The following is an 18,754-nucleotide window of genomic DNA, read 5'->3' as shown; positions in this document are numbered from 1 at the left end:
TCAGTGTGTGTCATAGTGACCAGTCATTTCCAGTCATTCTGCTGTTAGGGTCAATTTGCATATTACCCTTTTATTATATAGGATAGAGGCCTGGTGCATGGGTGGGGGCCGGCTGGTTTGCCCTGAAGGGTGTCCCGGATCAGGGTGGGGGTCCCGCTGGGGTGCCTGGCCAGCCTGGGTGAGAGGCTGATGGGTGTTTGCAGGCTGGTCACACCCCCTTCAGGGTGGGGGTCCCCACTGGGGTGCCTGGCCTGCCTGGGTGAGGGGCTCATGGCTGTTTTCAGGTTGGCCACACCCCTTTTGGGGTGGGGGGTCCCCACTGGGGTGTCTGGCCAGTCTGGGTGAGGGGCTGAGGGCCGTTTTCAGGTTGGTCAAGCCCCCCGGCGACAGAAGCTCCCAGCCTCTCCATTTTTTCTTTTTTTAAATTTTTATTCTGGGATTTATTTACCTTCTAAAATTGAAACTTTGTAGCCTGTGAGGAGCTCAGAGCCGGCCAGGGCAGGTGGGAGGGAAGCTTGGCTTCCTCCATCGCCAGGGGCAACCCACGCCTCCTGCTTGCTCCAGCTCCGTGGTCACGGCTGGCTGAAACCAGGTATCTGGGGTTTATTTATCTTCTATAACTGAAACTTTGTTGCTTTGAGTGGAGCTCAGAGCTAGCCGCAGCAGGCGGGGAAGCTTGGCTTCCTCCATCATTGGGGCAACCAAGCCTCCTGGTTGCTCCAGCTCCGTGGCCGCCGGTCGCCATCTTGGTTGGGTTAATTTGCATATAGTTGCTCTGATTGGCTGGTGGGCGTGGCTTAAGGCATAGCGTAGGTACGGCCAATTTGCATGTTTGTCTTTTATTAGTATAGCTTATTGGGTAGCCTCTAAATGTAATCACAAACGTCCTTGTAAAGAGAGGCAGAGGGACATTTTACATTTACAGGAGAGGAGAAGGCAAAGTGGCTACCGAGGCAGAAATAGGAGTGATATAGCCTTAAGCCAAGGAATGCTGGCAACCACTAGTAGCTTCATCTAGATTATCTATTAGAACCTCCAGAGGGACTGTGACTGTGCCCACATCTTGATTCAACCTAGTGAAACTGATTTCAGATTTATGGCCTCCAGAATTGTGAGAAAATTTTGTGGGTTTTATTATTTTTAAAGTATAGGGGGAGCCCTAACTGGTTTGGCTCAGTGGATAGAGCGTCGGCCTGCGGATTGAAGGGTCCCAGGTTTGATTCCGGTCACGGGCATGTACCTTGGTTGCGGGCAAATCCCCAGTAGGGGGTGTGCAGGAGGCAGCTGATCAGTGTTTCTCTCTCATCAATGTTTCTAGCTCTCTATCCCTCTCCCTTCCTCTCTGTAAAAAAACAATAAAAATATATTTTAAAGTATAGGGGGATAAAACTAATTGTATGTGAAGCCATGAATGACAGAAAGCCCCAAAAAGCTAAGTGAAAAATAAAGTTTATTGGCTCATGCATGAGAAATTTGGGGAGTACCTATGTATAAGACATTGTATCCAGGACTTCAAATGTTGTCACAGGGCAGCCTTAAGTTTGTCTCTGTGCTCTGCTGTGTGTGTGTGTGTGTGTGTGTGTGTGTGTGTGTGTGTGTAAGCTTCATTCTTTGATTAGCTCTTCTTATGAGAGATGGCAGAGGTGGTTACCAATAGCTTAGCAATTATAAAAACACCTCTTTCCTAAAACAACCAGCAAAAGTTCTTGAACTGAATCTTACTATCTTATTTTGTGCTCCATGTCTTTCCTTGACTTAATCACTATGAATTTGATTGCCAGATTCAGTTCCTGTGCTTATCCCAAGAACTACCTAAAACTCAGGCACTGTGAATGGGGAGAGGTAGTTGCTCAATGAGAAACTGAGGTGTTATCAGAAGAAGGAAGATTGGATGCTGGGAGATAATGACAATAGTTCTATCTACTTAAGTAGTAAAACTACTGTAGAAGAATTGCATTGAATACTTTAATTAGATAAGAATGAGTAAGTCAGTTGAGAACTTATGGAGTCATTGAATTGAATTCCAAAGATGCACTCACTTTTATTATTTTCTTTGCCATTTTTAACTTTAAAAATTAAACATACATCTTTTACTGCTTGAATGCCATAAGGCTTCAGTATTGCACAACTCCAGGGACCACCACTTATAGGGTAGTCTATATGTACAAGGGTGCTCCCCTGTGCTCCATGGCATAGCATTTATGTAGATTGCATATGAATGGTATTGCCCAAAAGTGTGCATTGTGATGACTCTGAAACACTGACAAGTGTAGATATTGTCAAATATTTCATATGCATTATGTGAATTTTGGTTACTTGTTAGTGTTGTTATCAATAATTAATTTTTAAAACATTTTTTAGTATCCATGTGAGCTTTGAGGAAAGACTGCTGATTTTAAAATAATTTGATTTTGGAATTGATATTTGAAAGGATTTTATTTTCAGATTGCTTTTAGTATTAAATGGGCCACTAAGATAATTTAACCTATAATTCACTTATTGTATTTTAAGTATCAATTTAAGTAGCAACTTAATGAATATCCAGAATATATAAAGAATTCCTAAAACTCAACAGCAAAAATACAAGTAATTCAATTAAAAAATGGGCAGAGGAACTTGCATAGACATTTTTCCAAGGAAGATATACAAATGGTCAATAAGCACATGGAAAGATGCTCAATATCACTAATCATTATGGAAATGTAAATAAAAACCACAAAAACATACCACTTCACAGCAATTAAAAACTCTATTATCAAACAAAAAACAAACCAGAAACCAGTTAATAGGTGTTGGTGTGAATGTGTAAAAGTTGGGATTTTTGTGCATTGCTGGTAGGAATGTAAAATGGCACAGCAGCTGGGAAAAGCAGTGTGACTGTTCCTCAAAAATTTAAATATAGAATTATTATTTGATCCAGCAGTTTCACTTCTGGTCATACACACATGTACAAGCAGATATTTGTACATCTATTCATAGCTGCATTATTTGCAATAGCCAAAAGATCAAAACCAACCAGTGTCTATTGATGGCTGAATGAATAAACAAAATGTGGTACATACACAATTTAATATTATTGAGCCTTAAAAAGGAAGAAAATTCTTACACATAGTACGATATATGTGAACCTTGAGGACATTATGCTAAATGAAATAAGCTAATCGCAAAAGGACAAATACTCTGATTCCACTTATTTCAGGTACCCAAAATAGATTCATAGAGATAGAAAGCAGGATGGTATTTGCCATGGGTTAAGGCAGTGGTTCTCAACCTTCCTAATGCCGCGACCCTTTAATACAGTTCCTCATGTTGTGGTGACTCCCAACCATAAAATTATTTTCGTTGCTACTTCATAACTGTAATTTTGCTACTGTTATGAATCGTAATGTAAATATCTGATATGCAGGATGTATTTTCATTGTTACAAATTGAACATAATTAAAGCATAGTGATTAATCACAAAAACAATATGTAATTATAAATGTGTTTTCCGATGGCCTTAGGTGACCCCTGTGAAAGGGTCGTTTGACCCCCAAAGGGGTCGCGACCCACAGGTTGGTGACCCACAGGTTGAGAACTGCTGGGTTAAGGGGCGAGGTGAATGGAAAATATTGTTTAACTAGAGGCCCAGTTCATGAATTTCTTGCAAAGGTAGGGTCCCTAGCGGCTGCCAGCTGCTGGCGGGGGCCTCCCTTCCCCTGCTGCCAGCTGCTGGCTGGGGCCTTCCTTCATTCCGCGCTGCCCCCTGGTGGTCAGCGCACATCATAGCGAGTGATAAAACTCCCGGTCAGTCGAGGGGACACTTTACATATTAGGCTTTTATATATAGACTAGAGGACCAGTGCATGAAATTTGTGCACGGGTACGGTTTCTAGGCCTGGCCAGTGATTGAAGTGCGAGCGTCTGGTGTGGAAGGGCAGGTTCCAGCTGACCTCTGTGCCCCCGGGCCCCCATGTGCTCCCTTAGGCCTGAGTCCCCACGCGAAGATGCGGTGAGTGCGGCTGGACACCGCGGGCCGGGGCACAGTGTGGGCCTCTGGGCCACCCTGTGGCGCCACACGAAAGCTAGGCGGGTAGCACATTCTCTCCCTGCTGGCCTCGCAGACCGGCTCCTGCACGAACCCACGGGGAGCCCGACCGGCCCCTGCAGTCCCTGTAGCTGCAGCCCAGCACACCCAAAAGATGCCGCACGGGTGCAGGTTGGGCTCCTCAGGGGCACCCGGCACCTGAGTGTGCGGGGCTTCCCCTGCCGCAAGCCCTGACATCCTGGGGGAGGATAATAGGAGGAATGAGAGCGAGCTTGGTGGACACCCTGCATTCTCACCGCACCTCCATCCCCGTCACCCCCGCCCCAAGGTAGCTGGCGAGAGGTCACAGATCATTGCTGACACCTGCCATGTTCTGCGCTGCCCCCTGGTGGTCAGTGCACATCATAGCGAGCGGTCGAACTTCTGGTAGAATGACCACCCGAGGGGACAATTTGCATCTTAGGCTTTTATTATATAGGATGGGATGGGTAATGGTGGTAGTTGCACAACAGTATGAATATACCTAATGTCACTGAACTGTAGACTTAAAAATGATTAAAATGATAATTTTATTTAATGTATATTTTACCACAATAAAAACATCAATTAAAAAGAGATTTATTTTCAATTATTTAATGAGATATTTTTGAAAAAATATATGATTTATCTAGTTCTGCCTGTGTGGTTTTTTTTTTTTAATTTTGTTATATAAATTAACCCATTTATTATAAGCTCGCAATGTTTCAAACTGTGGAGCTAGGATGGGATGGGTATTCAGTCTTCTGATGGCTGACAGTATGAATATACCTAATGTCACTGAACTGTAGACTTAAAAATGATTAAAATGATAATTTTATTTAATGTATATTTTACCACAATAAAAACATCAATTAAAAAGAGATTTATTTTCAATTATTTAATGAGGTATTTTTGAAAAAATATATGATTTATCTAGTTCTGCCTGTGTGGTTTTTTTTTTTAATTTTGTTATAAAATTAACAAAATTCCGACCTTCTTGGTGCGTTTAGCCATTTCGCCGCGAACTAGATTGGACGCGGAGAGGAAGCCTGCCTGTGTGGGTTTTGACCCTCCTATAAAGTCCGCATATCTCTCTCTTTCTTTAACTTCCCTGACAATGTCTTTCTTATTTTGTTCACTGAAACTGTTATATACATACAGTAGAATTGTCCAACTTTACTGCAGTGTGATTATGAGGGTCTGGCCCTTTGTATTACTTTCTAGAGGATTGGAATATTGTTTTATACCACTATCACTTTCTATGATGCAAAAATTTAATGTATTGATTAGTCTTGTCACATCCACCCAACCTTTATTGAGTAAACTGAAGATCTAGATTTGGGAGTAATCAGTACATAGGTGGTTTTCAAGCCAAGGGAATGGATGAGATCTACCAGGGGAAATACAGAGAATGATGAGGGAAGAGGTATCGGCAGAACTATGCTGACTACTGCGTTGGATAGGAATGAATTTGTCAGTAACAAAAATCATGCAACAGTATCTTAAATAAGTGAGGGGATGTTATGTGAGGAAAGATAAACAAGGAGTTCTGAAGTGGACAATGTAAAGTTGAGATAGCTACTCAAAAGTTAGGAATCAGGCACTCTCTAACTTCCTGCTCCTATTTTTAGAATGTGGCTTTCATCTTTATGCTCCTGGATAGTTTGTACCAGGAGGGAGGGGAGGAAAGGATGAAATTACTATCTATATCAGGGTTGGGGAACCTCTTTCCTCTCAAGGTCCATTTGGATATTTATAACATCATTCACTTAATATAATCCACTTGAAATAAATTTATGTTGCTATGAGAAAAGATCCTAGAGTTATTGAATTTTGAGACCCACCTGCAGTTGCTTTGGCAAGGTCAGACCAAATGATTTTGTGGGTGTTATACAGTCCTCTGGCCGTATGTTCCCCACCCCTGATCTATATAGAGATAACTTCCAATTCTTTATCTCCTGTCTCCATTCTTATAATCTAGATATACGTGTATGTCCTTACTGGAATCAGAATTCTAGTATACCTAGAATTATGCTCCTTACCTTCTTTTCTACTTACTTTTCCAGTGATTTTTTTCTCTCTTCCAAAAGATCTGTTTTCTTTTCTGGATTATCTTGTTCCGTTAGTGGTACACACATTAAAGCTGAAAATGTTAGTCACCTTTGATTTTGGCCTCTTGGGATAATCAGAAAATTCTTTCAGTTCTGTCTCTTCTCCCAGTCTCCTTGTCACTTTTCTTTGAATTGGGCCTCCTGTTGTGCATCTCACCTCCTTCTTACTTTCTATTCCTCCTAGAGGGTTATTATTTAGCATAAAGTCCACATTTCTTTCTCTTTCTACTGACTCACTTTTTAGTTGCCCTAAACTTACTATTCCTTGAATAGATCTTACTATTTTCATATGTCTGTATTTTTTATTTTTGGGGAATGTCTTTCTTTTTCAATGAATTCCTTCTTTCTTCAGGCCCACCTAAATGTCACCTCTTTAGCAGTGCATTTTCTTACATCTGTTTGTTCTCTCCCAAAACACTTTTTCTTGGACCTGAAATTTTTGTGAATGTATCTTTATTTTTCTTTTTACCATATCATATTATGTTATTATTTCCTTATGTCTGTCTCTTCCACTAAAATTTGAACTCTTTGAGGGCAGGGAAATAATATATTCATCTTTTTATCCTTGAAATTGAGAATGATCAATAAAGTAGGTCCTTGACAAATGATTGAAGTGATAAATTCTTAAATGAGAGTAATAGACAGTTTTATTAGATATAAAGTTGTGATACAAAATCTCCAAAATTTCCTTTTTAAGTTCTGTGATTATATGTTTAAAGTTTGGTATTTTAATATTCTACAAAATTATTATTCTTAAATTTTGAGTTTTATTTTATTTCTGACAAAGAAACAGTCATATAATTTCAAATTTTTTTATTTAATTAATTTTATTTATATTATCTAGTGATTAGGTAAATTTAATTTTTCATTTTAGAGATCTAGAAATATGATTGTACACATTCAGTAATATCTAAAGGAAAAATCAGTAATATTTTTTTATTAATGGAAATGATAAAGCAAGGAGATATGCAAATGCTTATTTAATGAACTGAATTATACAACTCAGTCATCTAAAAATAAGTCACTTTTCAGAGTAGGATTGGTTTTAATGATTAGGTTTAATTTATTTTTTATATACTTTGAAAAAGTTTAGTTGAATTGTTGAAACTTTATGAAAATGCTTGGAACATATTTTGAAATTTATAGGGAATTTTTTTTGAGAACTTGTGATTATGAGTAATGCTTTTTTATGTTAAATTACTTCTTTGACATCAGATGATTTTAAATAGCCAATACTGGGGAAACTTTGCAATTAAATTATTTCATGAAATTTCTTTATTAAGCTGATATCTTTATCACAGAAAGTAAAATAACTTTTTTTCTGTCATAAATTGTTACTTATCAAAGTAAGTAAAATAATATTTTCTGTCATAAATTACTGTTCATGGCAAATCGCTAACTATAGAAATGACATTAAACATACGGTTTGAAACCATGCATTTTTATATCATTGTTTCTCAAGCGAGTGGCTTGATATTATGTTTCCTGAGCTATGATGTTCTAAACAATATGCAATTTGATAATAGCAGCAATGGCTGTTTCTAAAATTATACTTCTGTGTAGTATTGCCTTCTAAGAGCTGTTAAAAGAGCTTCTCTTCTTTCTTTATACTGACTCTTCTGCCTTCTCAGTTTGTGCCTTGTTAAAAGTCAGGATTGATGTGTTTCCTGTGTGTTTTGTTCTGGTTTATAGATACATTTTCACATTTTTCTCAATATTACTTAGCTCTGTCTGCTAGCTAAATGAGTGTTGGTAATTCCATAATGGATGGGAATTTTATCATACTATTCACTGTTGAGAAACATTGTGTGAAATAGTTTTAGTCTTTTAAACATGAGTGTACACATTCAGTAATATCTAAAATTCCTTCTATTCACTGAGTTGCCAGATTAGATTTTCCTCTGATCATGTCTTAAATTTAAGAAATTCTGCTATTTTTATATAAAAGTGTCTTTGAGAAAACTGAGAGAAAATACTGTAAAAACCAGGAAAGTTAAGTGAGTAAACTAATTAGAATATTACCTACAGTATTTTGGTATCAACAAAAATAATGAAGAAAACTATGTGAGTAGGTGGTTAGTGCAGACTTAATCTCGGCTCAGATAACCAGCAGTTTATGTAGCAGATTCTTAAAGTTCTTTTTTTCTATCTTAAATTAATGGCCTTTAGAAGACATCTTAAGTATATGTAATAATTCTAATTCTTTTTAAAAAAATATATTTTATTGAATTTTTACAGAGAGGAAGGGAGAGGGATAGAGTTAGAAACATTGATGAGAGAGAAACATGGATCAGCTGCCTCCTGCACACCCGCTACTGGGGATGTGCCTGCAACCAAGGTACATGCCCTTGACCGGAATTGAACCTGGGACCCTTAAGTCAGCAGGCTGACGCTCTATCCACTGAGCCAAACTGGTTAGGGCAATAATTCTAATTCTTTATAGAGGACTCTTCTGTATGAGAATTTCTGTAAGTTATGCATTGATAAACTTTTACTAATTTATATGTGAATATATATGTGCATTGGTACTAGTAGATGGAAGTGTACGAAGTTTTTCTGTTATAGTTTATGGAGAATGTGCACATTTAAAGAATGCTATGCTATGAATTCTTGAAATATGTTTGGTTTGTATGGTATAGGTATTAGGATTGTTGTATATTATGTGGTAATTACTGTATTTTTAGAGATTAATTAATCACATAAGAATCCTAAAAAAGAAACCATACTTTTTGAATAGGATATGACTAAATGGAGATAAAAGATTTAATTTTCTAAAATACAGCAGCATTTTTGTTATTTCCTATTTAATAGTAAAAAGAAAGAAAGCAAAAAGCCATGTAAAACAATATGTTGATTTTATATTTCATGTTTTATTTTAGATTTAAATATAAAGTAGCACATTGTTAGAAGAAAAAGTTTGTAATCTTAAAACTTGGGGTAAAATGATACAATCCATTTTTTTTTAATTAGGCCCAAAGAGTATAATAACTGAATAATGAATAATATAATATATCATATTCACGTATTTATTGAATATTTAATATAATAAAGAATTCTTGTGATGTTATTTTTTAATATTCTTTAAAATTTAGAGTAATATCTAATGTATAAATAGAATTATCACAGAAAGAACTATTGCTTCTTTTTTACAGTTTGGGTGGCTTTATTCCTTTTATTTGAGGTTAAGTGGTAGAGTTTTACTACTAAATGTGGATACTGTGGTATTTTAATGGAGTAACTTTTACCAAGTTTGGAACTCATTGCACCTGTTTGTTCATAACAGACCTTAAAATTTTTGGGTCCTTTTATACTCCTAAAACTTTTTGAGGATCCCAGAGAACTTTTCCTATTGTGGGTTATAGCTGTTGATAGTTACCATTTGAGAAATTAAAATAGAAATATAAAAATGTTGCCACATTAATTCATTTTAAAATAACAATATTTTAAAATCACAACTGACTATATATTCCAAATAAGAAAAAGTGAGAAAAGTGGCCTTGTTTTACATATTTTGGACATCTCTTTAATATCTGGCTTAATAGAAAACAGCCAGGTTCTCATATCTTCTTCATTCATTCAGTCCATTGCCAAATTATGTCATATAGCCTCTGGAAAACTGACTATTCACTTGTGAAAGAACAGAGTTAAAAAGGTAAATAACATCTTAGTGTTATTATAAAAGTAATTTGATGTCAGTGACCTCCTGAAAGGGTCTCATGGACCATCCACATCTGTCCCCAAGTATTTCCAGACCATATGTTGAGAACTGCTGAGCTAGGAGTATAAACATTTATGCTAAAGGTTAAGAATGCCTTAAAGTAAAACTGCTTTGGAAAAGAACATAGCCTGTGTGATAATTCTGTACTTAGTATTTGTAATCAGATTACAAGTTTTCTTAACTAGATCTGTAAATTTCAAATTTTCTAACAAGAATATTAATTTTTTGTTTTTCTTTCTCCAATATGAATACTACTGAACCTGAAAACGGAAAGAAACATTCTGATATTATTTCTTTTAATGATATGCTTAACTCTCACTTATAAGGAACTGAAGTACTTTAATACATGGCTCACAGTACTAAGTACTCTTTAAGAGTATTAGACCTCCTTATATTGTTTTGTGACATAAATTAAGGTTATTTGTCACTTAAATGGGATGCTGAAATATAAAATGAAATGTTTAGTAAAATTAATTTGGGTAGAGTAAGTGTAAGATTGTATTTTAAAATAATATGTGATTTTTGTGTTCTTGCCCGTTGTTGAGCTTTGCTTGGGAAAAATAAAATACACTTGTCTTGAAAAGTGGAGATGCTAATAAGCATCCCTGAAAAATACTGATGTTGGACATTATCAGAACTTTGATGAATTCACAATGGGTGGCTTTTTATAGTAGTTTCAAAAAATAATTTTAGAATAATAGGAATTGGGTGGAGTAAAAGTTTATAGTTGAAATTTCACTAAATATAAGAACAAATACAAAAGCTTGCTTTTGCCCATGAGTTGGAATGCATCCATGCAATTCAGTAGCCAAATACTTTGATCAAGAGACAGCTAGTAACTTAACACCTTCATTACTCTTCCTGCTAAGCCTTCTTTCTGAGCCTTTCTCTTCTCTGTTACCCTCTTTTCCCTTACCTCTCCCACTTCCAAAAACACTTCCTTGTGGTCCTGACTACCATATTTGTATTGCTGTGATAGTTTTGTTTTGTTTTTGCTTAGCATACTCCCTAGCCCATTTGTTAGAAAACAACCCAGACTTGTCCTTGGAAATGAAATTCTAGTTTGATCTTTACAGTGCTTTGCTTTATATTTGTGATTTAAAAAAAAAAGTATAACTCTTGATTTTATATTTCATAAAATTTGTGTTGAACTACATTATCAATAGTTATCTATAAAGTTTATATATTCATTGACTCACAGAACAGTATGTATCTCGAGTTAATCAGAGCTAGGTCATCTTTTTTTTTCACCAATGATTTGTACTGAGTCATATTTTAAGGTAAAATCACATTGCATGATAAAGCTGAGGTATTTTCATTCATATTGGAGTCTCAATGTCTGTTTAAATTTACTCACTGATATGCTATTTATGGGACTTAGTTATTTTGGATAATGTAGAGATACATAATTCTGAGACACTTTGAAACCATTAAAGAAAGAAAATTTTGGAGAAAATTGAAGTAGCTCATTTTTCTCCCTTTGCTGACCTTTTTCATGGTGTTATTTTAGAAACTCAAAGGTATGGTATGCATATCACTTGTTTGAATGTACATGTTAGGTACACATTCTACTCCCAGCAGTGAGCTGGCTTACTTGAAGTATAGCAGAAAAGACTTACTTATGCATACCTTCCCTTGGCTATGAGAAATTCTGTGGGAATAATTATGAATTTGGGGCATGCTTCAGAGATAGTTTGAAAAGAGGAGACTTGAAGGTTGGATAAAAACCAAAGTTTGACAACTTAGATGGCAGAACTAGGGTAGAAATTTTTTGAAATTCAACCTTAGACGTGTTCAAACCAAGTGAGGCAGAGTAAATGGGGCCTTAGCATGGATCTATTTATTCCTCCTATTAGGAAGTTATGGTTGGAAGGGAGAGGAAGCTAGATTTACATTATAGTCTGAATAGTATACTTGCTTTATTCTTAAGAACTCCAAAATGAAGTTAATAGTTAAGAGTAGAGGTAAGACTATATAACTTTGAATATTAGGGAGAGTATTTGAGAAATTCTAGCTCAGTTACAGTTAATATGTGGATTAAATAAATATGGTCTAAATCTTCTTCTAATTCAAGTTTTTCTTTGTGGTCCCAAAAGAATTTTTAAAATGTGCATTTTATTCCTGATTATAAAGGTAGCGCATGTTTTTCAGAACAATTTGGAAAAGTTTAAGAAATATAAAAGAGAAAGTAGAAATCACTTTTGCTTCCAAAATGGGTATGACATATTTTTCCTAATTAGTCCAGGATTGGTGGATGTTTAGGTAGTTCCCTGTTGTTGTTTTTTACTGTTACAAGCAGTGCAGCTTCAACATCACTGTATGCATACTTTTGCTTACTTTGAAAAGGGAAAGGCAAGTTCCTCCAAAAATGTACCAGTTCATATTCTTGTCAACAAGGTTTTAACTCAAAACTTTGTAAACCTTGATTAATACATATAACTTTTAAATTATTAATATCCTTTTGATACTCTACCAAAACTTCACAGGTGATTGTTTTTCTTGTTTTTATTTTTAATCACCTGAGAATGTTTTTTCATTGGCTTTTATTTATTTTTTTAAAATATGTTTTTTATTGATTTCAGAGAGGGAAAGGAAGAGGGAGAGAGAGATAGAAACATCAATGATAAATTTCATCAACCAGCTGCCTCCTGTATGCCCCCTACTGGCAATTGAGCCTGCAACCCAGGCTTGTGCCTTGACGGGGAGTCAAACCATGACCTCCTGGTTCATGGGTTCACGCTCAATCACTGAGCCACATCGGCTGGGCTTCCATTGATTTTTTATTCAGAGTGGAAAGGAGGAAGGAGAAAGAGAGAGAGAGAGAGAGAGAGAGAGAGAGAGAGAGAGAGAGAGAGAGAGAGAGAGAGAAAGAGGTGTGAGAGAGACACATGGATTGGTTGCCTCCCACATGTGCCCTGTGTGGGGTGGAGCATGCAGCTGAGGCACATGCTCTAGCCTGGGAATCAAACCCATGACCCTTCTGTCCTTGGGCTGCTGTTCTAACCACTGAACAAATTGTTAGGGCAGGGGATTGTTTCTTAAAGGTCAGTTGCAATGTAGAGTTAGAAACCATATAAAAAAATTTTTTCCTGTTCTCATTCAGAACTAAAATTTTCCTGTTTCCTGTTCATACTTTTAATTGATCAATTACTTGTGCATGATTTTGTAAATATATGCATTGGTGATTTGGAAAATACTGGTTCACTAAGTTATTTCAAATAATGACACATTTCATTACGAAATTTAAATTGTAATAGTATCATCACAGTTTTATCAGAAAGGGTTTGTTTCTTTAAGTATTGCAGAAGCTTTCAGGTTCATCCTGGCAGATATAAATTTTGCAAAATTCTAAGTTTTACTTGAAAGCGTGAACTTTATTGTTGGTATCAAATAGGAACAAGTATTTTAGGTTTTCTTAAATTAACAGACTCTGTTCATTTTCGAAATGCCTTTATTTCTTTTTCTTTTTGCTTCATTGCATTGTTGATAAGAGGTGAATGTGGACAGACATCCTTCTCTTGTTCCTAGTCTTTCACCTTCAGGTCTGATGTTAGCTGGGCGTTTTTTTAGATGCCTTTACCAGGTTGAGGACCTTCTATTCCAAATCTGCTTAGAGCTATGTCTGATGCTTTTTCAGCATCTATTACGGTGATCTAATGCTTTTTCACATTTAATTTGTCATTATGGTGAGTGACATTGATGGATTTCTAAATAGTAACTTAAACTTGCTTTCCTGGGTTGAATCATCCTTGATCAGGCATCTTGTTCACACATAATCTGTAATGTCTAACTGAGTCCCGAAAAGATATAGCAGATGCTCAAAAAGCATTTGTTGAATTGATTAAGACAAATTTCTTAAGTGGTTTTCCATTTTTGAAAACCTTTGAAAACACTTGAAAAAAGTTAGTCAATGAATAAACCAAAATATGTTGCTACCTTATTCAGTGATCATTACACAACAACTTTAACTATAGAAATATAGTTGGTGACTCAGGAGGAAGTAGAAAAGCCTTTGACAGTCCTTCCATTGAAGAACTTCAGACCTGTTTATTTTTATATTCTAAATATAGTTCTAACAAGCTTGATGATCTGGTTTCCTTGCACCCAGATCAGAAGCAACAAACTAAAGGGTGGAAATGAGTTATTAGAGATTGCTAAAATTAAAAAATTCCCATGGTATAGAGGGGAAAATGTCATTGTAGAAATAATTTTAAAAGCTTAGTAGCTGAGGGCTATTGATAAGTCTTAAGTGCCGCTCTAGGCTCTTAATGTATATAGCTTTGTAAAAGCAGTATTTCAGAGTTGGAATAAACTTTAGTGAGCCTCTCATCCACTTTTATACATGTGAGGGGTTGGTGACACACATATAAGAGTGGCTTTGGTAAGAGTGGTTCATACATACTACGGTAGTGATTCCCAGTGGCAGTTCTGTGTGTGTGTGTGTGTGTGTATGTGTATGCATGCGTGTGTGTGTGTGTGTGTGTGTGTGTGTGTGTGAGTGAGAGAGAGAGAGAGAGAGAGAGAGAGAGAGAGAGAGAGAGATATGGGGGTGCTGACCTATACACATGGGCATGTATATTTCTGGGGAGGAGGCCATGTATGCAATTTGAACTTGTCGCCTTCCCCTCATCCCTGCCCCGATTATATTATCTTACCTCCTTATCTTCAGATGTTCTGCTACCTCACTCAGATTCACATTTGAGAAACACTGGTCTTATCCAAACTAGTAATACTATAGATAAGCCAATGCAAGCCTCCTTGAGAGGTTAAATGGTTAATATGGGGATAAACTACGAAACTAGTCCTGGCTTCTAGTTGAATGTTTTCTGTTATGCCCCTGCAATAAATATTCACAATGATAGAGGAAACAGAGAATAAAGTTATGTTTCCCAAGCTCTTTACTTAAAAAAACAATGGGAAGGATTTATTCAAAAGGTTTTTTCCTTCTAAAAAATCCTATACCACTTGTAAGTAAAACTGAGACATTTAAGATGGGAGAAGTTCATTTCCTCATGATGAATAGATAACTGCAGTGTTAAGATAAATTGATCACCTATTTATATTTGTTACTTGGGAGTCTTATAGTTCTAAAAATAGAGATGATTTCTGTGCATTTAGACTTTATATTTGGAGTTTGATTAGTTTGTATTGTTGAATAATGAATTATTCAGTAACTGGTGGCATAGAACAGTAGATTTTATTATCTGCCAATTTCCAGGGGTCAGGAGTTCAGGCATGGCTTAGCTGGGTCCTCATTTGAGGGTCTTGCCTGACTGAAATCAAGATGTAAACCCAGACTGCAATCTTACCTGAGGCTCAGTCCTCTTCCTAGCTCACTGGCTATTCCCAGAATTCAGTTCTTCATGGCTGTGGGACCAAATCCTTCAGTTCCTAGAGCTTTCCCATCATTTTCTGGCATATGATTTTTCTCCACAACATGGTAGTTTGCTTCTTTAAGGTCAACAGGAAAGCTTTTCTGTACTTTGAATCTGAAGGTCAGGCCCACCAGAATACTTTTGATTAATTTAAAGTCCACTGATAGGGATATTAATTATATCACCTTTGCCATATAATATAACCTGATCACAAGTGAAATCTGGGAATTTTGCCCACACTTAGAGGGTGGAGATTGTGCAGGGTGTATACACCAGAGGATGGGACTCTTGGAGGCTGATCTTAGCATTATGCCTACCACAGTGTTATTAAAGCGAACAGTGCCTCTTTTGTTCAGTGAAAATCAAATCTTTCCTAGGTGCCAAGCATTTCTCTAGGTCATGGAAATATAAGACTAAAATGCCCAGTTCCTGTCTTTGATGAGGTGGTAGAGACCAACAATGAAGCACTGTTTGTAATGTAGTTCAGTCATGCAGCTGCTGTGGAAGTGTAACCAGGCTACACTCTAGCAAGAGAAGGCTGGGTCAGGAAAAGTTTATTGTATCCATGGGAAATGTAAAACTACTGCTGTAGTTCTTGAAACTGCAAAATTAATTTTTAAGTGAATTTTCTAGGAAGAAAAGTTTGATATTGAAGATGAGGAAATTATTAAAATCCTTTCTTCTTCTCCCCCCCCAGATGGTATACCTCAAGTTTACTATTTTGGCCCTTGTGGTAAATACAACGCTATGGTGCTGGAACTGCTGGGACCTAGTTTGGAAGATTTGTTTGATTTGTGTGATAGAACATTTTCTCTTAAAACAGTTCTCATGATAGCTATCCAACTGGTAAGTAAAGCAGGGTGCTTTGAAATCATTTGAACAATTGTGTGGTTCTCTAGTCACAACTTTATATTAAAAGTTTCAAGTTTTGCTACATTATCTTGCAGAGCATTCAACTTAGTACAAATGTTTCTGCTTTCATATTATTGTCTTTTAGGATGCGTGTAATTTAAAAAATTGAATTAGGTGTAGTATTTTATTTTTATGAAAGAATATTTTATTGCCTTAAGATCAGAATACTCAGTTTGAGAATTAAGTTGTTTCCAGCACTTTTCATTTAGAAGATGAATACTTAGAAAAGAAAACCCTCAAAAACATGGATTATTAATCTTGGTAATAAATTCTGATGGCTGAAAAAAAGAGGAAACAAACTAATTGGAAGTTTTCTAAATTATTTAAATTTTAGTGAACCTATGAAAAAACAAATTTAGAGGATGATTTTAAAGCAATTTTGAAATAAATGTCAATAGAAGTATGCTGCAGAAGTCTTAAAATTGTTTTTTTCGATTGACTCATTAATTCCACTTCTATAAATTTGTCCTATGGAAGTATTCAGCTGTACTTAAAGGTTTTTGTGCAAGAATATTTATAATAAAGTGGAAAACTCAAATGTACAGAAATAACAGGATTAGTTGAATAGGTTGTTAATAGTCATATATTAGTAAAGTATGTATTTAAAATAATACCTATTTTTAATGCAAAGTGTGTATTAAAAGAAAGTTTCATGACCTGGAAAATGCTCATAATATATCATTAACTAAAAGTATAGGCTATAGAATATTATATATTATATGATCCAAAATTTGTTGACCAACTAAAATGGCCTGAGTTTACAATATGTTTACAGTATCTTTATATTGCATTGTCAATCGTGATTACCACTAAATGATGCAATTTTATTTTATTTGTAGTGTTCTATTTTGTGACAGTTTGTACACTGAACATTATTTGAGAATGTGTAAAACAATAAAAATGTACTGTATCATTATTAGAGTATATTTGAAAATTTTAAAGTTTTAAGATCTTTTAAAACGTTTCATACCTAAGGAAAATGTAAAGAAAACAAGTTACAAAAAGACTTACTACTTGGGGGGTTAATGGGAAATGAGGACACATTTGTAATACCTTAACCAATAAAGACATTAAAAAAAAAAAGACTTACTAAAGGGTACTATGTTAATTGTTTTTATTTAACAGTTTAGTCGTTTTAAGTTTTTAAAATATAATTGTAAAAGTTGCTTGATTAATTAACTGATGAGGAAGAATAAACTGCAACTTTGTGAATATGTCTTTATTTTTGAGTTCAAGATTTAGTATTGGTAAAGCTTTTCGATTTTATGATATAGCATTATCTGAAAGTGTTGATTAAATCAGTCTTACTGATTTGAAAGGAATTCATAAAATTCAAACATGTTCATTTATAAGTGACATTAATAGTAAAAGCAAAGAATTTTAATCATAATCAGATGTATATTTGAGAAACTATAGATTGATATGTTACTTTTAAAGGGTTGAAACAAGTTCTGATTTTTTTATGTTTTTATTATGAAAGTTGTCTTGCCTCTATCATGCTTTTTTATGCTAGTCAAAGCTTAAAATAAAATTTATCTTCCTTCTCTTTTTAAAATCAAGATTTCTCGTATGGAATATGTTCATTCAAAGAACTTGATATACAGAGATGTAAAACCTGAGAACTTCTTAATAGGACGACCAGGAAATAAAACCCAGCAAGTTATTCATATTATAGATTTTGGTTTGGCGAAGGAATATATTGATCCAGAGACAAAGAAACACATACCATACAGAGAGCACAAAAGCCTTACAGGAACAGCTAGATATATGAGCATAAATACACATTTAGGAAAAGGTATGTGTACCTTTTGTTTGAATTCGGTAACTATGCTAACGGTGTGAGTTTTAATATTTGTTGTTATGGTTCGGTTTTTGCAGGTTACAATTGCTTTTATTACAATTTTTATTTATCACATCTAGCTAGAGTTTACTTTTATTTATATTTAATAAAACATTTTTATTTATTTTATTTTTAAAAATACATTTTTGTTTATTTCAGAGAGGAAGGAGAGGGAGAAAGAGATAGAAATATCAATGATGAGAGAGAATCATTGATCCGCTACCTCCTGCACACCCCACACTGGGTATCGAGTCTACAACCGGGGCTTGTGCCCCAACCAGAAATTGAACTGTGACCTCCTGGTTTATAGGTCGACGCCCAACCACTGAGCCACACTGGCCAGGCTTAATAAAACATTTTCAAAATAAGTTGTTCTAGAGTAAATGAATGACATATCCTTGCATTCACTATATCTTTTTTAATATAATTTGAAATGTTCAACTTTGATATAGTGAGGGTGATGCATTTGATTATTTCTGTTAAAAGGATATGAGAGAATACTTAATTCTAACTGAATTTAGTTTGTGCAGATATTTTTGATTGAGAATATAGTACTTTGATACAATTAGCCAGGAAATAACAAATACCTAATATATTTAATGCTAAGAGGACATACCTTAGCAGTACTGTTTACTATACTAGCTATACGACTTTGGTTTCCTTATCTGTAAAAAGAATAAAATAATATCAACATCACAGGATTTCTTACAGCTTTTATTTTTTTTCTAGTCCAGGACCACACATTATCATTTA

The 18,754-nt window shown here is 35.4% G+C and overlaps 1 protein-coding gene across 12 annotated transcripts in view; it reads left to right on the top strand.

The window, feature by feature from the left end:
* Window positions 1-18,754, top strand: part of CSNK1G3 (casein kinase 1 gamma 3) — a 79,720-nt gene that overhangs the window by 22,170 nt on the left and 38,796 nt on the right. For all 12 annotated transcript variants that reach the window (XR_002832352.1, XR_002826044.1, XR_002826038.1 and 9 more), the window contains 2 exons: window positions 15,947-16,095; window positions 17,722-17,956. Coding sequence is in view for 8 of the 12 variants with exons in the window: in XM_023765018.1 (XP_023620786.1) it covers window positions 15,947-16,095; window positions 17,722-17,956 (384 nt within the window). In the remaining 4 variants the exon portion in view is untranslated. The remainder of the gene's footprint in view (window positions 1-15,946; window positions 16,096-17,721; window positions 17,957-18,754) is intronic.

Source organism: Myotis lucifugus, unplaced genomic scaffold (genome assembly GCF_000147115.1).
Source record: "Myotis lucifugus unplaced genomic scaffold, Myoluc2.0 scaffold_0, whole genome shotgun sequence".
NCBI classification, from domain to species: Eukaryota; Metazoa; Chordata; class Mammalia; order Chiroptera; family Vespertilionidae; genus Myotis; species Myotis lucifugus.
This window is presented reverse-complemented; position numbering and strand designations above follow the sequence as displayed.